General features: G+C 37.1%; 3 protein-coding genes across 8 annotated transcripts; 2 read left to right on the top strand and 1 right to left on the bottom strand.

The window, feature by feature from the left end:
* The first annotated feature begins 85 nt into the window (after positions 1-85).
* Positions 86-2,839, top strand: LOC111497692 (GSH-induced LITAF domain protein-like). 2 transcript variants are annotated; one of them, XR_002720652.1, is made up of 4 exons: positions 86-650; positions 1,615-1,741; positions 1,869-2,109; positions 2,355-2,839. XR_002720652.1 is itself a non-coding variant. In XM_023148582.1 (3 exons), the coding sequence occupies exons 1-3, from the start codon at positions 484-486 to the stop codon at positions 1,950-1,952; spliced, it is 378 nt and encodes a 125-aa protein (XP_023004350.1). In that variant the 5' UTR covers positions 86-483; the 3' UTR covers positions 1,953-2,839. The 2 variants fall into 2 exon arrangements, 1 of the variants encoding a protein (XP_023004350.1); XM_023148582.1 differs by having other exon boundaries at positions 1,869-2,839.
* An 862-nt stretch (positions 2,840-3,701) lies between these two features.
* LOC111497719 (leucine-rich repeat protein 1-like) lies at positions 3,702-5,463 on the top strand. Of its 2 annotated transcripts, none has more exons than XM_023148612.1 (8): positions 3,702-3,962; positions 4,136-4,268; positions 4,365-4,436; positions 4,524-4,667; positions 4,766-4,837; positions 4,918-4,998; positions 5,083-5,135; positions 5,250-5,463. In XM_023148612.1, exons 1-8 carry the CDS (start codon positions 3,887-3,889, stop codon positions 5,294-5,296), a joined length of 678 nt encoding a protein of 225 aa, XP_023004380.1. In that variant the 5' UTR covers positions 3,702-3,886; the 3' UTR covers positions 5,297-5,463. The 2 variants fall into 2 exon arrangements, with proteins under 2 accessions (XP_023004380.1, XP_023004379.1); XM_023148611.1 differs by having other exon boundaries at positions 5,247-5,453.
* A 240-nt stretch (positions 5,464-5,703) lies between these two features.
* LOC111497690 (uncharacterized protein At2g33490-like) lies at positions 5,704-13,232 on the bottom strand. Of its 4 annotated transcripts, none has more exons than XR_002720651.1 (12): positions 12,862-13,232; positions 12,364-12,436; positions 11,591-11,665; positions 10,975-11,036; positions 10,792-10,860; positions 9,849-9,877; positions 9,531-9,738; positions 9,196-9,432; positions 8,534-8,578; positions 7,222-8,222; positions 6,374-6,499; positions 5,704-6,237 (listed from the first exon to the last, which is right to left on the bottom strand). XR_002720651.1 is itself a non-coding variant. In XM_023148579.1 (11 exons), exons 1-10 carry the CDS (start codon positions 12,973-12,975, stop codon positions 7,224-7,226), a joined length of 1,911 nt encoding a protein of 636 aa, XP_023004347.1. In that variant the 5' UTR covers positions 12,976-13,232; the 3' UTR covers positions 5,704-6,237; positions 7,222-7,223. The 4 variants fall into 4 exon arrangements, 2 of the variants coding, with proteins under 2 accessions (XP_023004347.1, XP_023004345.1); XR_002720650.1 differs by having other exon boundaries at positions 5,704-6,243; XM_023148579.1 differs by lacking the exon at positions 6,374-6,499.
* Positions 13,233-13,691: the final 459 nt, after the last annotated feature.

A 13,691-nucleotide genomic window follows, 5' to 3' on the forward strand; every position in this document is an offset into this window, starting at 1 on the left:
AAGCAAACGAAGTGAAGGTGCGCGTGGGGGTTGTTGGGAAGAAGAAAGTATTGGTGTTAGAATTGGTTAGGTTAATTGAATTGAATTGAATTAAAATTGTCCTGTGTTTCTTCCTCTTCCTCTTCAAAATTAGTGTCTCTTTTTGTTTTGAGCATTTGGAATATCTGAATGTCACGTCCGCTATTTGTTCCATCATTGGAGACAACCAATAAATAATTAATTGTTTTCAGATCATGTTAATTCAAACTTATAATTTTGGACCAATAGCATCATAGTTCAGTTAATTTAGCATTTTCGTAAACCCCAATTAAATTAAAAAGAAAAAACGAAGCTATCATACGACGTCTCCATGCGAGGCCAAACCTAAACCAATTTTCTTACGCCAAATTTCTCCTCTTCCCTTCCATTGTAATCCTCCCCTACCGCCGTTTTTCGTTTTTCCGATTCGCCGTCGGACCACCACAGGGAAAAACCTTTCCAAACATGTCCAAGGACGACACCCCGGTCGTCGGAACTCAGGTCGGAAAGACCGCGCCCGACGCCATCTTTGACGATCCCCAGGGGGTTCCTATCCAGCAAACCATGTTCCGCGACACTCCTGCTCCTTTCTACTGTGTTTATTGTGGAAATTCCGGTCTCACCACCGTCAGGTGCCCTTTCTACCTTCTCTCTACCACTGCGTCTGCGTTGCTTTTCTCCTCTCTTTTATCTTTTTGAAATTCTGCGTTTATTTATTTATTTATTTTTTTTTTTTTTTGGAACTTCTATTTGATTGATCAATGGGCCTTCCCCGTTTTTCTTTCTTTCACCTAATTTTGGTGTTTAGGATTTGAATACTTGTATGCGTAAAATTGTTTTGGGTTGATCTTGCTTACAACCCAAGGCAAGTATTTTGTGGTGCTTGTCGATATGTTTTAACAAGTAATTCAAATTATTTACTTTACTATGGTTAAATAATAATGTTCACCAGATTGTGGTAGTTCCGAGCGATTGCTGTTTGTGTTTGGCTTCTTACATAAATCTAGTTGGATTATATAACAGTTCAGTCAGGACGCAGGTGCAAAGTGATATAAATTCAAGGCCTCCCAAATGCTTTACACCATACCAACAACTTTTGTTTGGTTGTAAATCCCTTTTCATTTTACAAACATTCAATTGGTTTACTTTTACCAAAGATGCTCCGAGCATTATTATTGTTAGTGAGGCAGCATTGCTTTGCCTTGCAACCGGGGCATTTGAAATTTTATCGTGCAGGACTTGTCAGTCAAATCGATTTTTTTTTTTTGTTCAACAACATCTATGACAATCACAATAATAGCATAAATCAAATAGGTTTGTTTTTAGTGATAGAAGCATAAAGGACTATAAGCCCAAATGTTGGAATTGCTTACACTCTTACAAAAAATGTTGATGCACGTAAGCTCAACACTTGTTGGTAGCAGGCCACCGATATGATTTATCATGGTTGAACAGCAAAAGTTTGTGTACATTTATTTTGACCAAGAAGATGTAGGCGGGGAGTGGGGGGAGAGAGGCGGATGTTGTCTGTTTGCGTTCAATTGAATAATTATGTTTGTTCTTCATCTGGTTATGATACTTTCGTGACCTCTACAGATCAAAGATAAGTTCAGCTGCTGTGGTTGGTTGTATGATTCCACTTATGTTGGGAGTATGCTTTCTTTGTCCTTCAATGGACTGCCTTTGGCACAAGTATCACTATTGCCCCAGCTGCAAGGAAAAGGTATGACTATTTCCGGTCATCTTTCATTCTCTCAGTTGCTTCTTGTAATCTACATGTTGATTATTTGACACTTTGCTCTGTTATAGACAATTGGAGTAATTAACTATTCTATCTATCTTTTGTTTAGGTTGGCGATTTTGAGAAATTGGATAAGTGTGCTGTGATGGATCCTTCAAACTGGACACAGCAAAGCCTTGCGTTGCCTGCTTGATTTTCACGAGCTGCTACTTTTCCACGCGGTTATTTTCCGTTGTGTGCAGTCAGTTTTTGCTCTACTCTTGTGCTCTTGTTGAGATATTCTTGTTACACTTAGGAGGGATAGGCAAAGATTGGAGATGTGTGCATACGTACACTCGTGATAGAACCAAGTACATATTTTTATTCATTCACCTTACAAGTCATTTCATACACCTTTTGTTCATTCACCTTACAAGTCTAGATTGCATACGTTTGTCCAATTAATTTCCCTTGGCTGCACACTATCTGCATCCCCCTATCGTCATTTGTTTTTAACTTCTCAAATTACATTTTGACCATGCATCTCCCCCTTCGGACGAATCGTTCATAGGGGCTTCTTTTCCTTCTTAATTTGGTTTTCCTGCTTGGTTTTGAGGGGACTTGAACTCTGATCCTTGATGGTACTATCTGGTATCACACAAGTAAGCCGTGAAGAAACATCTTGGAAAAGATGATATACCTGAGTTCATTGGGGTGCTGCCCAGATGCAGATGAATCTAATTGGAATGCTGCGGTTTTGAATCTGGAAGCGAAGGCCCGGCATGAGAAATAAGAGCCGGTCTCGATAGCCAAAGAGACTGCCTGCAGGGGGTATGCCACGGCAGAACGTCCGCTTAAAGACGATGGCAGCTTTTACAGATCCCTTTCATGGAGTTGCAGGCTGCAGGCTGCAGGCAAGTCATCCTTGGCTACAATACATGACTCTCCATTCCCATGTTGAACATTACTTCCTTTCTTCCCGAGTAGAAAAGGAATTAAAGCCCCCTTGTGTGCATTCCTTTTGAACCAAAAGGAGAATTTGTGTATGTGTGGATTGAAGTTTGGTTTTATATGTTAAAATTAGCGGCAGCTCCACAACAACATGCTATGCACTCTACACTCTACACTCATCGAGATTTGTGCCTCGGAATATATTCTGTACAATTGAACTTCTAAAATTGGTGTTGGTGTTGGCCATTTCTATAGATGAAGCCCCCCCCCCCCCCCCCCCCCCCCCCCCCCCCCCCCCCCCCCCCCCCCCCCCCCCCCCCCCCCCCCCCCCCCCCCCCCCCCCCCCCCCCCCCCCCCCCCCCCCCCCCCCCCCCCCCCCCCCCCCCCCCCCCAACGCCTATTTTCAGAGAATCTTTTTTATGGGTCACCCTATAGACTCAACACTTCACTCTTCGTCCTCTTTTCAACCTACTGTGCACTATCCAAAAATACCAAAACACAGAGCTAGAGAGCACATAATTATAAATTATACCCTACAAAGGTTATTTTTATTTCAGGACATTTAATATTATTTTATGTGCCACAAAGTTCAACAAAGAAGATCGAGTCAAGCATTCAGAACAGAACAGATGGTGCCAATATATTCTAACTTGGTCTCTCCATAAATTAATACATTTTATTGTTCAATCTTCCAGAAATCTATTAACAGAAGTTCTTAATGATAAAATATGATTAATTACTCATTATTTCCTCACCTTAAATCTTAAAAAAATAGTTCTCGAAGTTACACGTAATCTTCCAATAGGCAGTTTCCAAATGCAACGTTCTACCTTTGAACACATTTATTTATTCAAATGAGTAGGCCCCATGACAGATACCTAATTAAAATTAATACAGCCTTGATTTTTCTCTTCCACGATATATATTATTCTATAAATTGGAATTTGACCATTATATACATATACATATACATATAACTCTTATGAAGTGATTTTACCTATTAAATCAACTCTAAATCTTTCTTTTAATTACAACCATTTGACCCTCAAAAGTTTAGACCATTTCAACCGAGCAAACATTTCAGCTTACTGTCTTTGTTCAATCAGTACCATAAAACTCAACCAAAAAATCATATAAAAAGGAACCCAACAAGCAACGGAAGATGAACAAAGATTTGGGTCAAAATTTACTCGAACCATGGCCAGTTTCAGAGATTTGGTTTTCTTTCTATCATTGGCTTCTTCCATTGCTGCAGTCCTCTGCAACTCAGAAGGTAAACTGAAGGCATACCAGAGAAATTTTCATTCACATTCTCAAATTCTACGCTCTAACTTTTCATGTATATGGTGTTTCAATTACAAAAATTTAGAGGGACAAATTAGAAGAAAACATCTTAATTACCTTAAGGGTTTGAGCATTTTTGAATGTGTGTGGTTGAAATGACAGGGGATGCTCTTGCTGCATGGAAGTCTGAACTGGTTGATCCAAACAATGTCCTCCAAAGCTGGGACCCGTCTCTTGTAAATCCATGCACTTGGTTCCACATCACCTGCAACATCAATAACACGGTCACCCGAGTGTAACACATTCTACTCTCTCAAACTTTAACCTCATGCATAGCCTTACTCTTTTTATTACCTGTGATTTCAACACAAATCTTATTTTCTGTTTGAAGGGATCTTGGCAATGCTAGTCTCTCTGGACCCCTCATTCCCCAACTCGCAAACTTGCCAAATCTTCAGTTCTTGTAAGATTTAGCTTTTCAAATGTTTATCTCTGTATAGTATAATGTTATCTACTCAGCTTGTAACATGAATTTTGATGAAATTTTCAGGATCATTAACGACAACAATTTGAGTGGGCTAATTCCAAAGGAGATAGGGATGTTGAGCAATCTGAGGAGTTTGTTCCTGTCCAAAAACAAGTTCTCAGGGTCTTTACCACCTTCCTTGGGAAATTTGAGCTCTTTGGTTTTCTTGTAAGTGCCAACTGAAATGGTCATTTTTTGAGGTTCAAAAAGCAGTGATTTCTACGAAGATGTTTGCCATAAAACAACATACAATTTATTTGGTATAGTGAAGCACATGACAACAGTTTTAGTGGAATAATTCCTACATCTTTTGGGGCCTTGACTTCTTTGAAGAATTTGTAAGCCTTTGTGCGTTGCCACTCTGTCTTTGAAATTTAGAAGCCATCTTTTGGGGCTGTGAACTTGTGTTTTATTACAGGAGATTGGATAACAACAATTTTAGCGGCAACATCCCCTTTACTCTTCTGCAACTTGTTAACTTTGGCAATCTTCAGCTACTGTGAGTTTGCTCATAATCAATATCTAAACCAAGTTTTGAAACTGAAAAAATAGTTTTTAAAGTTTGTTTTATCTTTTTGGTTAGGAATGTTTCACTAAACTCGTTTATGGGGAGTGTTCGCCCGACCAATTCATCAGGTAAATAAATAAAACTAAGATCATAGCTCAATAAATATATATATATATATATATATATATATGAATAAAGAGTATTTTTTTGAGATTTGAATTGTTGTTGGTTGTGGATAGCAGAGATGGCAGTGACTACAATAATACAAGACCCAAAAGCTCCAAATTAAAGTCAGAAAAGGAGGATGAAGAAGACATGGCAGAGAAGGTTGAAATAAGATCATAGTCTTGCATGTAATAAATAATAATAATATTAATGTGTATTGGTGTTACTTTTGTGGTTAAACACTTTAATCTATAAAGTGGTAGAATATGTCATACATATCATTTCAGTCTTTGATATCAATAAATCCTTTTTCTTTTTCTTTTTGTTTCTACAGCAGCTCTGATGGGCAAAGGAGAATGAAGTTTCTTTGGCAGAAACCTACCTAGGATTTAATATCTTAGGTGTTTCCATAGCAACCAAATGTAGTAGGTTTAAACCGTTCTCTAATAAAATTAATCAATATCTGCATTAAACTTCCCCAAACACTCAAGAGTATTAAAAAAAAAAATGTCACAATTCAAATCTAACTCATACATCAATCACATCAACTGCATAAATGCATATACAACTAGAATAATAGTCGTACAGGTCAACCGTTAACAAAAGTGTTATCTAACGTCGAATTTGTGTACACAATCTTCCCATATCGACTAAAGAAAGGTTACTCAATCCATGAAGGAAAGAAGAATGTCACAGTACATTCAACATTTTGTAGAAGCATTCATTTCTCAACCTAGCAAATGTAAACTAAAGGGTACAAAATTGGAAGGGAAAATAATTTTTGTTATTCTAGGTTCTTTTTGGGGGATGGGTGAAAATTTTCCTTTTTTTTTCTTCCCCATTAATTGCTTGGGGAGATACAAAACTCGTCGAATGATGAACCCGATGGCAATTATTTAGTTAATTACGTGCCAAATTGTCACCATGAAATGAGAACAGAATAGATGAGGAATTATTTACAACATTAGACCTGTACTTGATGATGGTTGGAAACAACTATGTTCGGCCCTGACCGTTTCCGACTGCCATCAATCGACTAGAATCCCCACATAAGGTTTCATCAATCTGCTCCTGTTGAAAATAAATACATCAATGTTGGAAGACAAGATAGACATGCGCAGAAAACAGAATGAAAAATCCAAGGACTCCAAAACAAGCCACAAATATCTAGCTTTTCTAATGTTCTATTTCAAATTTTTACCACATAAGAGGGCGATCTTGTTGATTTATTTCGCCTTTACCCAACACAACCTAATTCTTACTACTGACTTAACTCAGCATGGTTCAACAGTCATGAGTCCCTCTCATGGAAATTGCCTGTGACCACCTCAAAATGAAAAATATTCCACCTCAAAAAACCTTCATTGCTTACTAAATGCGCTCGGATCTCCTTTTCTCTAAAGTGGTTCCAATGGATATCGTTCCTCCCCTCAGTATGTCCAATATATCCATCTCAATTGACCTTCATCTTATAGTTAGTATAAAGAGGAAAAAGAATATGAACAACAATGAAAGTAATAGAGAGATATTGACTTTCACGGTTGTCTCATGTAGCATTTTTTATGCTTGAAACAAATTCATAAAATTTTCAATAACTCTTGCATCTTATCATTGGAATCTTATATAAAGATAGGTCGGCTAAAGATTTGAACATAAATACCATCATTTATCAGCATAAAGCAACATGGATATTATGTACTTGTAAATAAAATATGGTAATATCGTTTATCAGTGTCACAATATGGCATTAGTAATCACAAAATTCGTTGGATCTAGTAATATATTTCGAGAATCAAATATCCAGATGCCCCGTGCATCCAAAGATGGTCAAAAACTTCTAACAAATTTAAACTAAAATTAATGCCACTTCTCATATCCATCCAAGAAATTACACAGTCAACCACCCCATGCTTCAATATAAAACCTCAAGTATTAAGGTTCACCTGAATATTCACAAATAGTATAAAACCTAATTCACGAGATATCTGAAGAGATTAGGAAAGTAAATTTCAGACATGGAGATTAATCGACAGGAAAGGATTCTCTTACCTTTAACTTGCAGGACCATTCTCTGAACCTGTTGATGTATGACTCCGGTTGTTAGAAAAGGTAAGTGGTGTCAAGGGAGGTGAAGATGAGTCTGGTGCCATTTCAGAAGATCGAACGGTTTCCAGAGGCTTTGGCTCATGAAATAAGGTCTCTGTCTCCCTAGGACTCCGGGACGGAATGGAGAAACTGCGTGTGATGGTTTGAAGAGGAGGCATTGGCAATGGAGATGCTGCACTCCTTACAACAATTTTAGTTGCAGTAGAGAGTCCTTGGCTTTTGGATACCAAAGGAGCAGAGTGCCCAACTAAACTTGAAGGTCTAGACGACTTATATGTTGAACTAATGGGAGGCCTAGGAAGCTCATGAAGCTCATTTATTTTAGGTGAGGAAATAAAAGTAGGGGAAGCAACTGGGGACACTTTTGGTGATGATGACAAAGGTTGTGGTATTGGATTTCGCAAGAGAGGACCTGAAAACAACTGGGGGTTTTTTATTGTAACAGGCTTGTTAGTTGATGGCTTACCTATTAAAGGGCCCGAAAAGGCTAGTCTCTTAAAATTTTTAGCATCAGAAGCAGCAGCTAGACTGTGCTGTAGCAACCCATCAGACAAAGGAGGAGGTAACTGAGTGGATGATGCGTTAGTGTTACTCTCCTTCAATACAGACTGCGCCTTTGCAGCAGCATGTCCTGACATATTTTCATCTCCCACTAACTTGTTGTACTTCCTTGGTTCCAATGGTGATGAGTGCCGCCATAAATTTTGCTGACGTATTGTCTGTGTGGTGTTAGATACCGGATTTGCAGGACCCCCAGAAATTGAACCGTTTGTATCAGCAGGGGTGGGTAGAACATATGTGTGGAACTGCCGGGTTGATGAAAGCCGCATCTGTCTTATTCTTTCAGCAGCATCAAATTTTTTATCGGGAAAAAGTGGGGCAGACTGGCTTACTGTTCTACCACCAAAAGAAAAGGAATTCCTACGATTTCTGTCAAGATTTTCCTGCAGGAAGCCACAGACAAATGTAAATTTCTGAAGATGACAGACTGCATTTTCTTTGTACTTCTCAGGTGTCGATGATGTTAAATGAAAAATTGATAAAGAACTCAAGCTATGGCCAAAGTCATACAATTTATCAAGACAGAAAAAGTAACGCACGCATGTACTCATACACTAACCAACATTATAAAACAAGTGATATTTACAATCAACATAATCTACAGAATGATTCTCCATGATAATAACACAAGGGAAGAAATCTAAAATTGTAGTTATTATTAATACATAATATACATGAAAGATACTGTGTGTACCTTCACAGCTTCCACATGATGAAATGCAAGATCTGACTGGTCCACCTGCATCAATGATACACATATTACACAAATAACAAATACATGAGAGCTTAAATTCAACAACTAAACCATGTATGACGCCTTTTCTCCTACCCATATATCCTGCTTTTCCAACACACTACATAAACATAAACATAAACATGATGCAGAACACATCATTTTCCAAAATGAAAAGGTTGGTAAAGATAGAAATCCATAATATGCATACAAAAGTACTTATATCATTTAATAATTTGGAGTATTCTGGTCAACTTATGCAGCTTACATAAACCTACTAATCATTGTGATACAACTTCAGCCTTATATATATATATATGTATCAGGGATAAGCGACCTTAGAATATATGACATCAAGAAGTTCATAGGCCATCCAATATCCAGTATGGGTAACTACCATGGTTTTGACCCATAAACATAAATTTAGGTTTACAGCCAATCCCTTCGATCAGTGGGCCAAATCATGGAAATTACAAAAGGATTGAGCTTTTTAGATAAATCTACAAAGACCATATACAATGAGCTGTTTCCCTATGCCATGTTTCAAATGTCCCATGAAATGTACAGATGAAAGGAAAAGACTTCTCAAATGATTGGGTGGATGTTTAAAATTAAATGATCACCTTAGAATTTCTTAATGAATCTTGATCGTGATCATTTTGCCCATAATCAAAACTTAATTCTCCATCATCCCCATCATCATAGCCATCATCATCATCAACACCATCATTATTCCCATCATCCACACTGTCGTCTTCCAGTCCACTGAATCGGTAATCAATGTGCTGTTGTTCTGTCAGTGATTTGACATGTGGTTCCACTGCTTCAAGTGATTGAAGTGCCTTCTTGAAGAAACATAACTGATTTCAAGCAGAAGATGGTCAAAAACAAGAAAAAGGAAACAAAGAGGAAGATCTTAAACAGGAAAAAGAACGGGCAAAGAAATAGACAACGGAACCTGAGTAGCATGGTGACGAGCAGCCTGTGTGAGAAGACTATGAGACTGTCCTTGCTTCAAAGATTTCAACCGGAAAACAAATAGTGTTGCCTCATCATCATATTCTTCTCGAGCTGTTTGTAATTGTTGCAATGTAAAGCTCTCTCCTTTCACGGTTTTTGACCTCCCCTTCTCCTTGTGCCTTAGTCTCATGTACTCGTATACTTCTCTGTGAATCATACAATGAAATGGGAAAACATCGTTAAAAAGAACATTAATCTAACAACCACGTTCTCATAAGCATATGGGTTTAAGTAAGAACAGCTGTTTGCAACAAACCTTTTCTCGTCACATTGTCTTTTCATCTCCTGCATCCAAGTGAAGGTCAGTATGTTAAGTGTTTCATATCAATATTCTATTCCCGAGATATAATTATAAAGCCAAGTAAATTTTAACTGCACAGCGTGCTGAATGCAATTTATTCACAAACAAAATAAAGATAAATAATGTACAGGAAATGATGGTACGCCCAGAGAGATATCTATATTACACTTATAATATATTCTGCATAGTTAACATAATAATCATGTCAACATTTACACCTACACACAGAAAAGAACTGAAAAGTTACAAATGCCTAAAATGGAGGAAATTAACAACCAACCAAGAAAATGGAAAAGGGATTACTAAAAACAAGAAAATGATCAGTCAAACTTGCATGCTTTGAACTCTTGTACATGTACCAATTTGAGATAATTAGATACAGTAAACGAGACTTTCCTTATTCTTGAAACAGTTAGGATTTCGAATTTCCAAAACATCTATTTCAGCCTTCAGTGACTAACTATCCGTTCACTGTCCAAAACATGAAAATAAAAAGGAAGGGAAAAGTGTATCTCAGCGTTCAAGACTTTTGTCCAGATTATTCCACTATCCTGTAGATGTCATTCCAGTAAAAACATCCCACAAACAACTAAAGGGTAGAGGGATGCGGACAGCAGCTAACTACAAACCTTCACCATTTAGAAGTAGTTCTGTAGAACTTAGTAGATCTTCAATACAAATTTCATTGCTGAGAACTAGATGCCCGTACATACATGAATGGCCAAACATTGAGGATCAACGATGGAGGATCATTATATTATACAACAGTAACTCATTACAAACTGATGCCCACAAACAAGGTAGCATGGCCAGTTGCAGATTGTGGGCAGTAATTACTATAAAAATCTGAAAGAACAGCAGCCATATACAATTAGATCAAAAAACCATCTAGACATACCTCAACAGTTCGAAGTTGATTCAGAAGAGACTCAGATGGGCGTGTTATAGTTTGTGAAATATGAGATCGCTGGCAAATTGACAGTACTGAATTTAGCACTCAAAACCCAAGAACTTTGACATTCGATACGTAGATAGATAGAATGCCAGAGAGAGAGAGAGAGAGAGAGAGAGGCCAGCTCACATATCGATCTACAAGTTTCTGGAGTTCAAACTGCACCTTTCCCAGCATTATCAAAACCTTACCTGCATGGGGGTAAGAGTATACATAAACTCATAAATCCCAGGTTTGAGATAATAATAACAACTAAGCCAACAACGCCTAGAAAATGTTTAACACACAAAAATGCTTCAAACAGGAAGTAACTTCATGCAACTAGCACAAGTTTTTATTTTATTTTTTTATTGGTAACAGAAAAATTACTGATCAGCAAAAGATTGCAATAAGCTAAGAGAATGAAGCGACCACCAAATCAAAAAAAAAAAAAAATAGAAGTTAAAAAATCCACCTAAAATAAAGAAAAGGAAAAGATGCACCACAATCTCAAGGCTTGAGAATATACAGGTCTCAGCACAATTGCAAAAAGAAATATGAGAAGACATTTCCATTCATAATACTCTTTTTGGAAAATATAGTCCAGGATTCAAAAATAGATATGCCTGCGCCAAGAAACGGCATTTCCTTAAGCTAAATTTCAGATACACCTACGTAATTATCAGTGTATCGACATCACCCCTCATTAACACGCCTATTGTAATTAAAAGCATTGAGGGAAAAAAAAAAATTAGATTTAACGCACCACTGTCTTCATCATCATTCAGTGCTGTTTTCTCAAGAAGACATGCACCCATTTCTTGTAAAGACACTGAGAATTCTGAAAATAAGGCATAAGAACCTCAATTAGATAATGAAGTAGCAGGACCAGTAATGCCAACGGTGATGATATTAAATCTGGCATCCCCATAGATTTAAGAAGGCTAAAAATCAAAATTATATATCATGAAAGTGAAAGAGTCGTGCAGCATTATGCATTAAAAGAAATAAATTTGAGATTCATACATAGAGCCAAAGCATGTGAATGAAACAGCAAGATGTATTCAAATATTATTAAGAAAATCCACCGGGAAAAGAGTTGGAACAAAACAAGTAAATCCATCAAACCGGTTTTTTCGAGAATTGAAAAATAACCACCACAAATAATTACTCAACAGTGCAGCAACATTGACTAAAACAGCCATAGAGTTCACGTCACGGAGTATTGTGCATTAGAGCATCCTGTTTATGATTCAATTATCTTGGTGATTCTTTTTTATTATTATTATTATTCATTCCTTCGCAATTGCATATATACTGATAAAAAGCTTATCATTAAATGAATCTACAATCAAATAAGACCATTACAAATGAAACATTCATGTCATGTGACATTTTGTTTGCAGAGAAAATGTAAGCGAAAAATGTAAATGAAGTAAACCATCATAACACTGTCCTGAGCCAAGCAGCTGGGACGAGATATGAAAGAGAGTTAACAGAAACTCAATGAGTTGGAACATTGGTTGATCTAAAAATTACCGTAAGCACTATTTTCGGTAGCGGCAGCTGCAGAAAGTAAGCTATCATAACAGTCTCTCATTTCTTCCATGTCCTGAAAGCACAATACCACACTAACCAGTAAGAATTTGATTGTGTTTCTAAACACCTAAACAATCCTGAAACACTCCTACGAAAAAGGGAAGGAAGAGGAGGGAGGGCAGAAAAAGAAAAGGAAGGAAAAGAGAATACAATCTCTTCCCGCCAGAGCCAAAACCCTAAAATTCCCCTTTCCATTCTTCCTCGTGCTTCTAATAAATCTCAATTAATTGCCAGAAACAAAATCCCACTATTAATGATAAGTTCATCAGCTAAAAAACTTCACGAGACTGAGAAGATTACTGAAAAACAAAACTAAAATCTCAGGATGAAATTGAAGAAAACTGGAAGAACCCTCGTATAGAATTCGCAATTCCCGAAGAAGGCAAAGAGAGAGAGCAAAAGGGTAGAAGCAAGAAATAATAATAATAAATAAAATACCCGAGCAGCCTGAGCAAGCTCATCCAATTGAGCCAAAGGACGAGGATCTACACGGCCCTTAGGTTCGTGCTTGTGCAGTCCAAAACCCGTCAACTTCCTCAAAGAAGTCTTCATTTTGTTGCTCCTTTCTGGTGTATCCCTTCACGAAATCGGAGAAGGGAAAGAAATCGAAGCAATTCGGGAAGTCTAAGAGGGGAAAGCAAATAAAGATGCAGAGAGGAGGAGGAGGAGGAGGAGGAGGAGGAGGAGATGTGCAAGATGAAGAAAGCCCTCAATCTCAATGCAAATTTTTTCTTCGTTCAAACTCCTCCATTCTCAGCTTGCGTCAGGCAGAAATGGAAGACCCAAAAATCAATTAATAATATTCATTAATTCCCATTTCGATCCAAAGAAAAAAACTCAAACCCTGTCGTTCTTCCTCTCCTATATTGACTTCAAATGTATTTTATTTATTTATTTATTTATTTTAACAAAAACAATAGTTTAATGATTATATATATGTATATTAAAAAAAAAAAAAAAAAAAAAAGCGTGCACAATTAGTGGAATTGATCATTCCAGTTTGACTGTGTTTTCATTGATCGGGAGGATACACAATTATTCATTTTTATTTAATCCTATTTTTTTAGAAATGTTATTATTATTGTAATCTTCCAATCATATTTTAATTATTATTAATTCCCTTTCTTTGCGTTCCACAATCAATGGTCATTTTCCATTCCATCTTTAGTTATTACACTAATTCCGAAATACTCTAATATAATTTCTTTCTAATATTTTGTTCTTGTTTTAAGATCCTGACCAAATGCTGGGTGGGTATAATTTTTTGA

Source organism: Cucurbita maxima, unplaced genomic scaffold (assembly GCF_002738345.1).
Source record: "Cucurbita maxima cultivar Rimu unplaced genomic scaffold, Cmax_1.0 Cma_Scf00024, whole genome shotgun sequence".
NCBI classification, from domain to species: domain Eukaryota; kingdom Viridiplantae; phylum Streptophyta; class Magnoliopsida; order Cucurbitales; family Cucurbitaceae; genus Cucurbita; species Cucurbita maxima.

Excerpts from the sequence above, each read along its gene's own strand:
- LOC111497692 (XM_023148582.1), top strand. The coding sequence starts at position 484 with ATGTCCAAGGACGACACCCCGGTCGTCGGAACTCAGGTCGGAAAGACC. Across the intron at positions 651-1,614 it reads TCCGGTCTCACCACCGTCAG|ATCAAAGATAAGTTCAGCTG; the intron begins GTGCCCTTTCTA and ends TGACCTCTACAG. Across the intron at positions 1,742-1,868 it reads GCCCCAGCTGCAAGGAAAAG|GTTGGCGATTTTGAGAAATT; the intron begins GTATGACTATTT and ends TCTTTTGTTTAG.
- LOC111497719 (XM_023148611.1), top strand. The coding sequence starts at position 3,887 with ATGGCCAGTTTCAGAGATTTGGTTTTCTTTCTATCATTGGCTTCTTCC. Across the intron at positions 3,963-4,135 it reads AGTCCTCTGCAACTCAGAAG|GGGATGCTCTTGCTGCATGG; the intron begins GTAAACTGAAGG and ends TTGAAATGACAG. Across the intron at positions 4,437-4,523 it reads TTGCCAAATCTTCAGTTCTT|GATCATTAACGACAACAATT; the intron begins GTAAGATTTAGC and ends TGAAATTTTCAG.
- LOC111497690 (XM_023148579.1), bottom strand. The coding sequence starts at position 12,975 with ATGAAGACTTCTTTGAGGAAGTTGACGGGTTTTGGACTGCACAAGCAC. Across the intron at positions 10,861-10,974 it reads AGAAACTTGTAGATCGATAT|CGATCTCATATTTCACAAAC; the intron begins GTGAGCTGGCCT and ends TCAATTTGCCAG. Across the intron at positions 9,878-10,791 it reads ATCAACTTCGAACTGTTGAG|GAGATGAAAAGACAATGTGA; the intron begins GTATGTCTAGAT and ends ACTTGGATGCAG.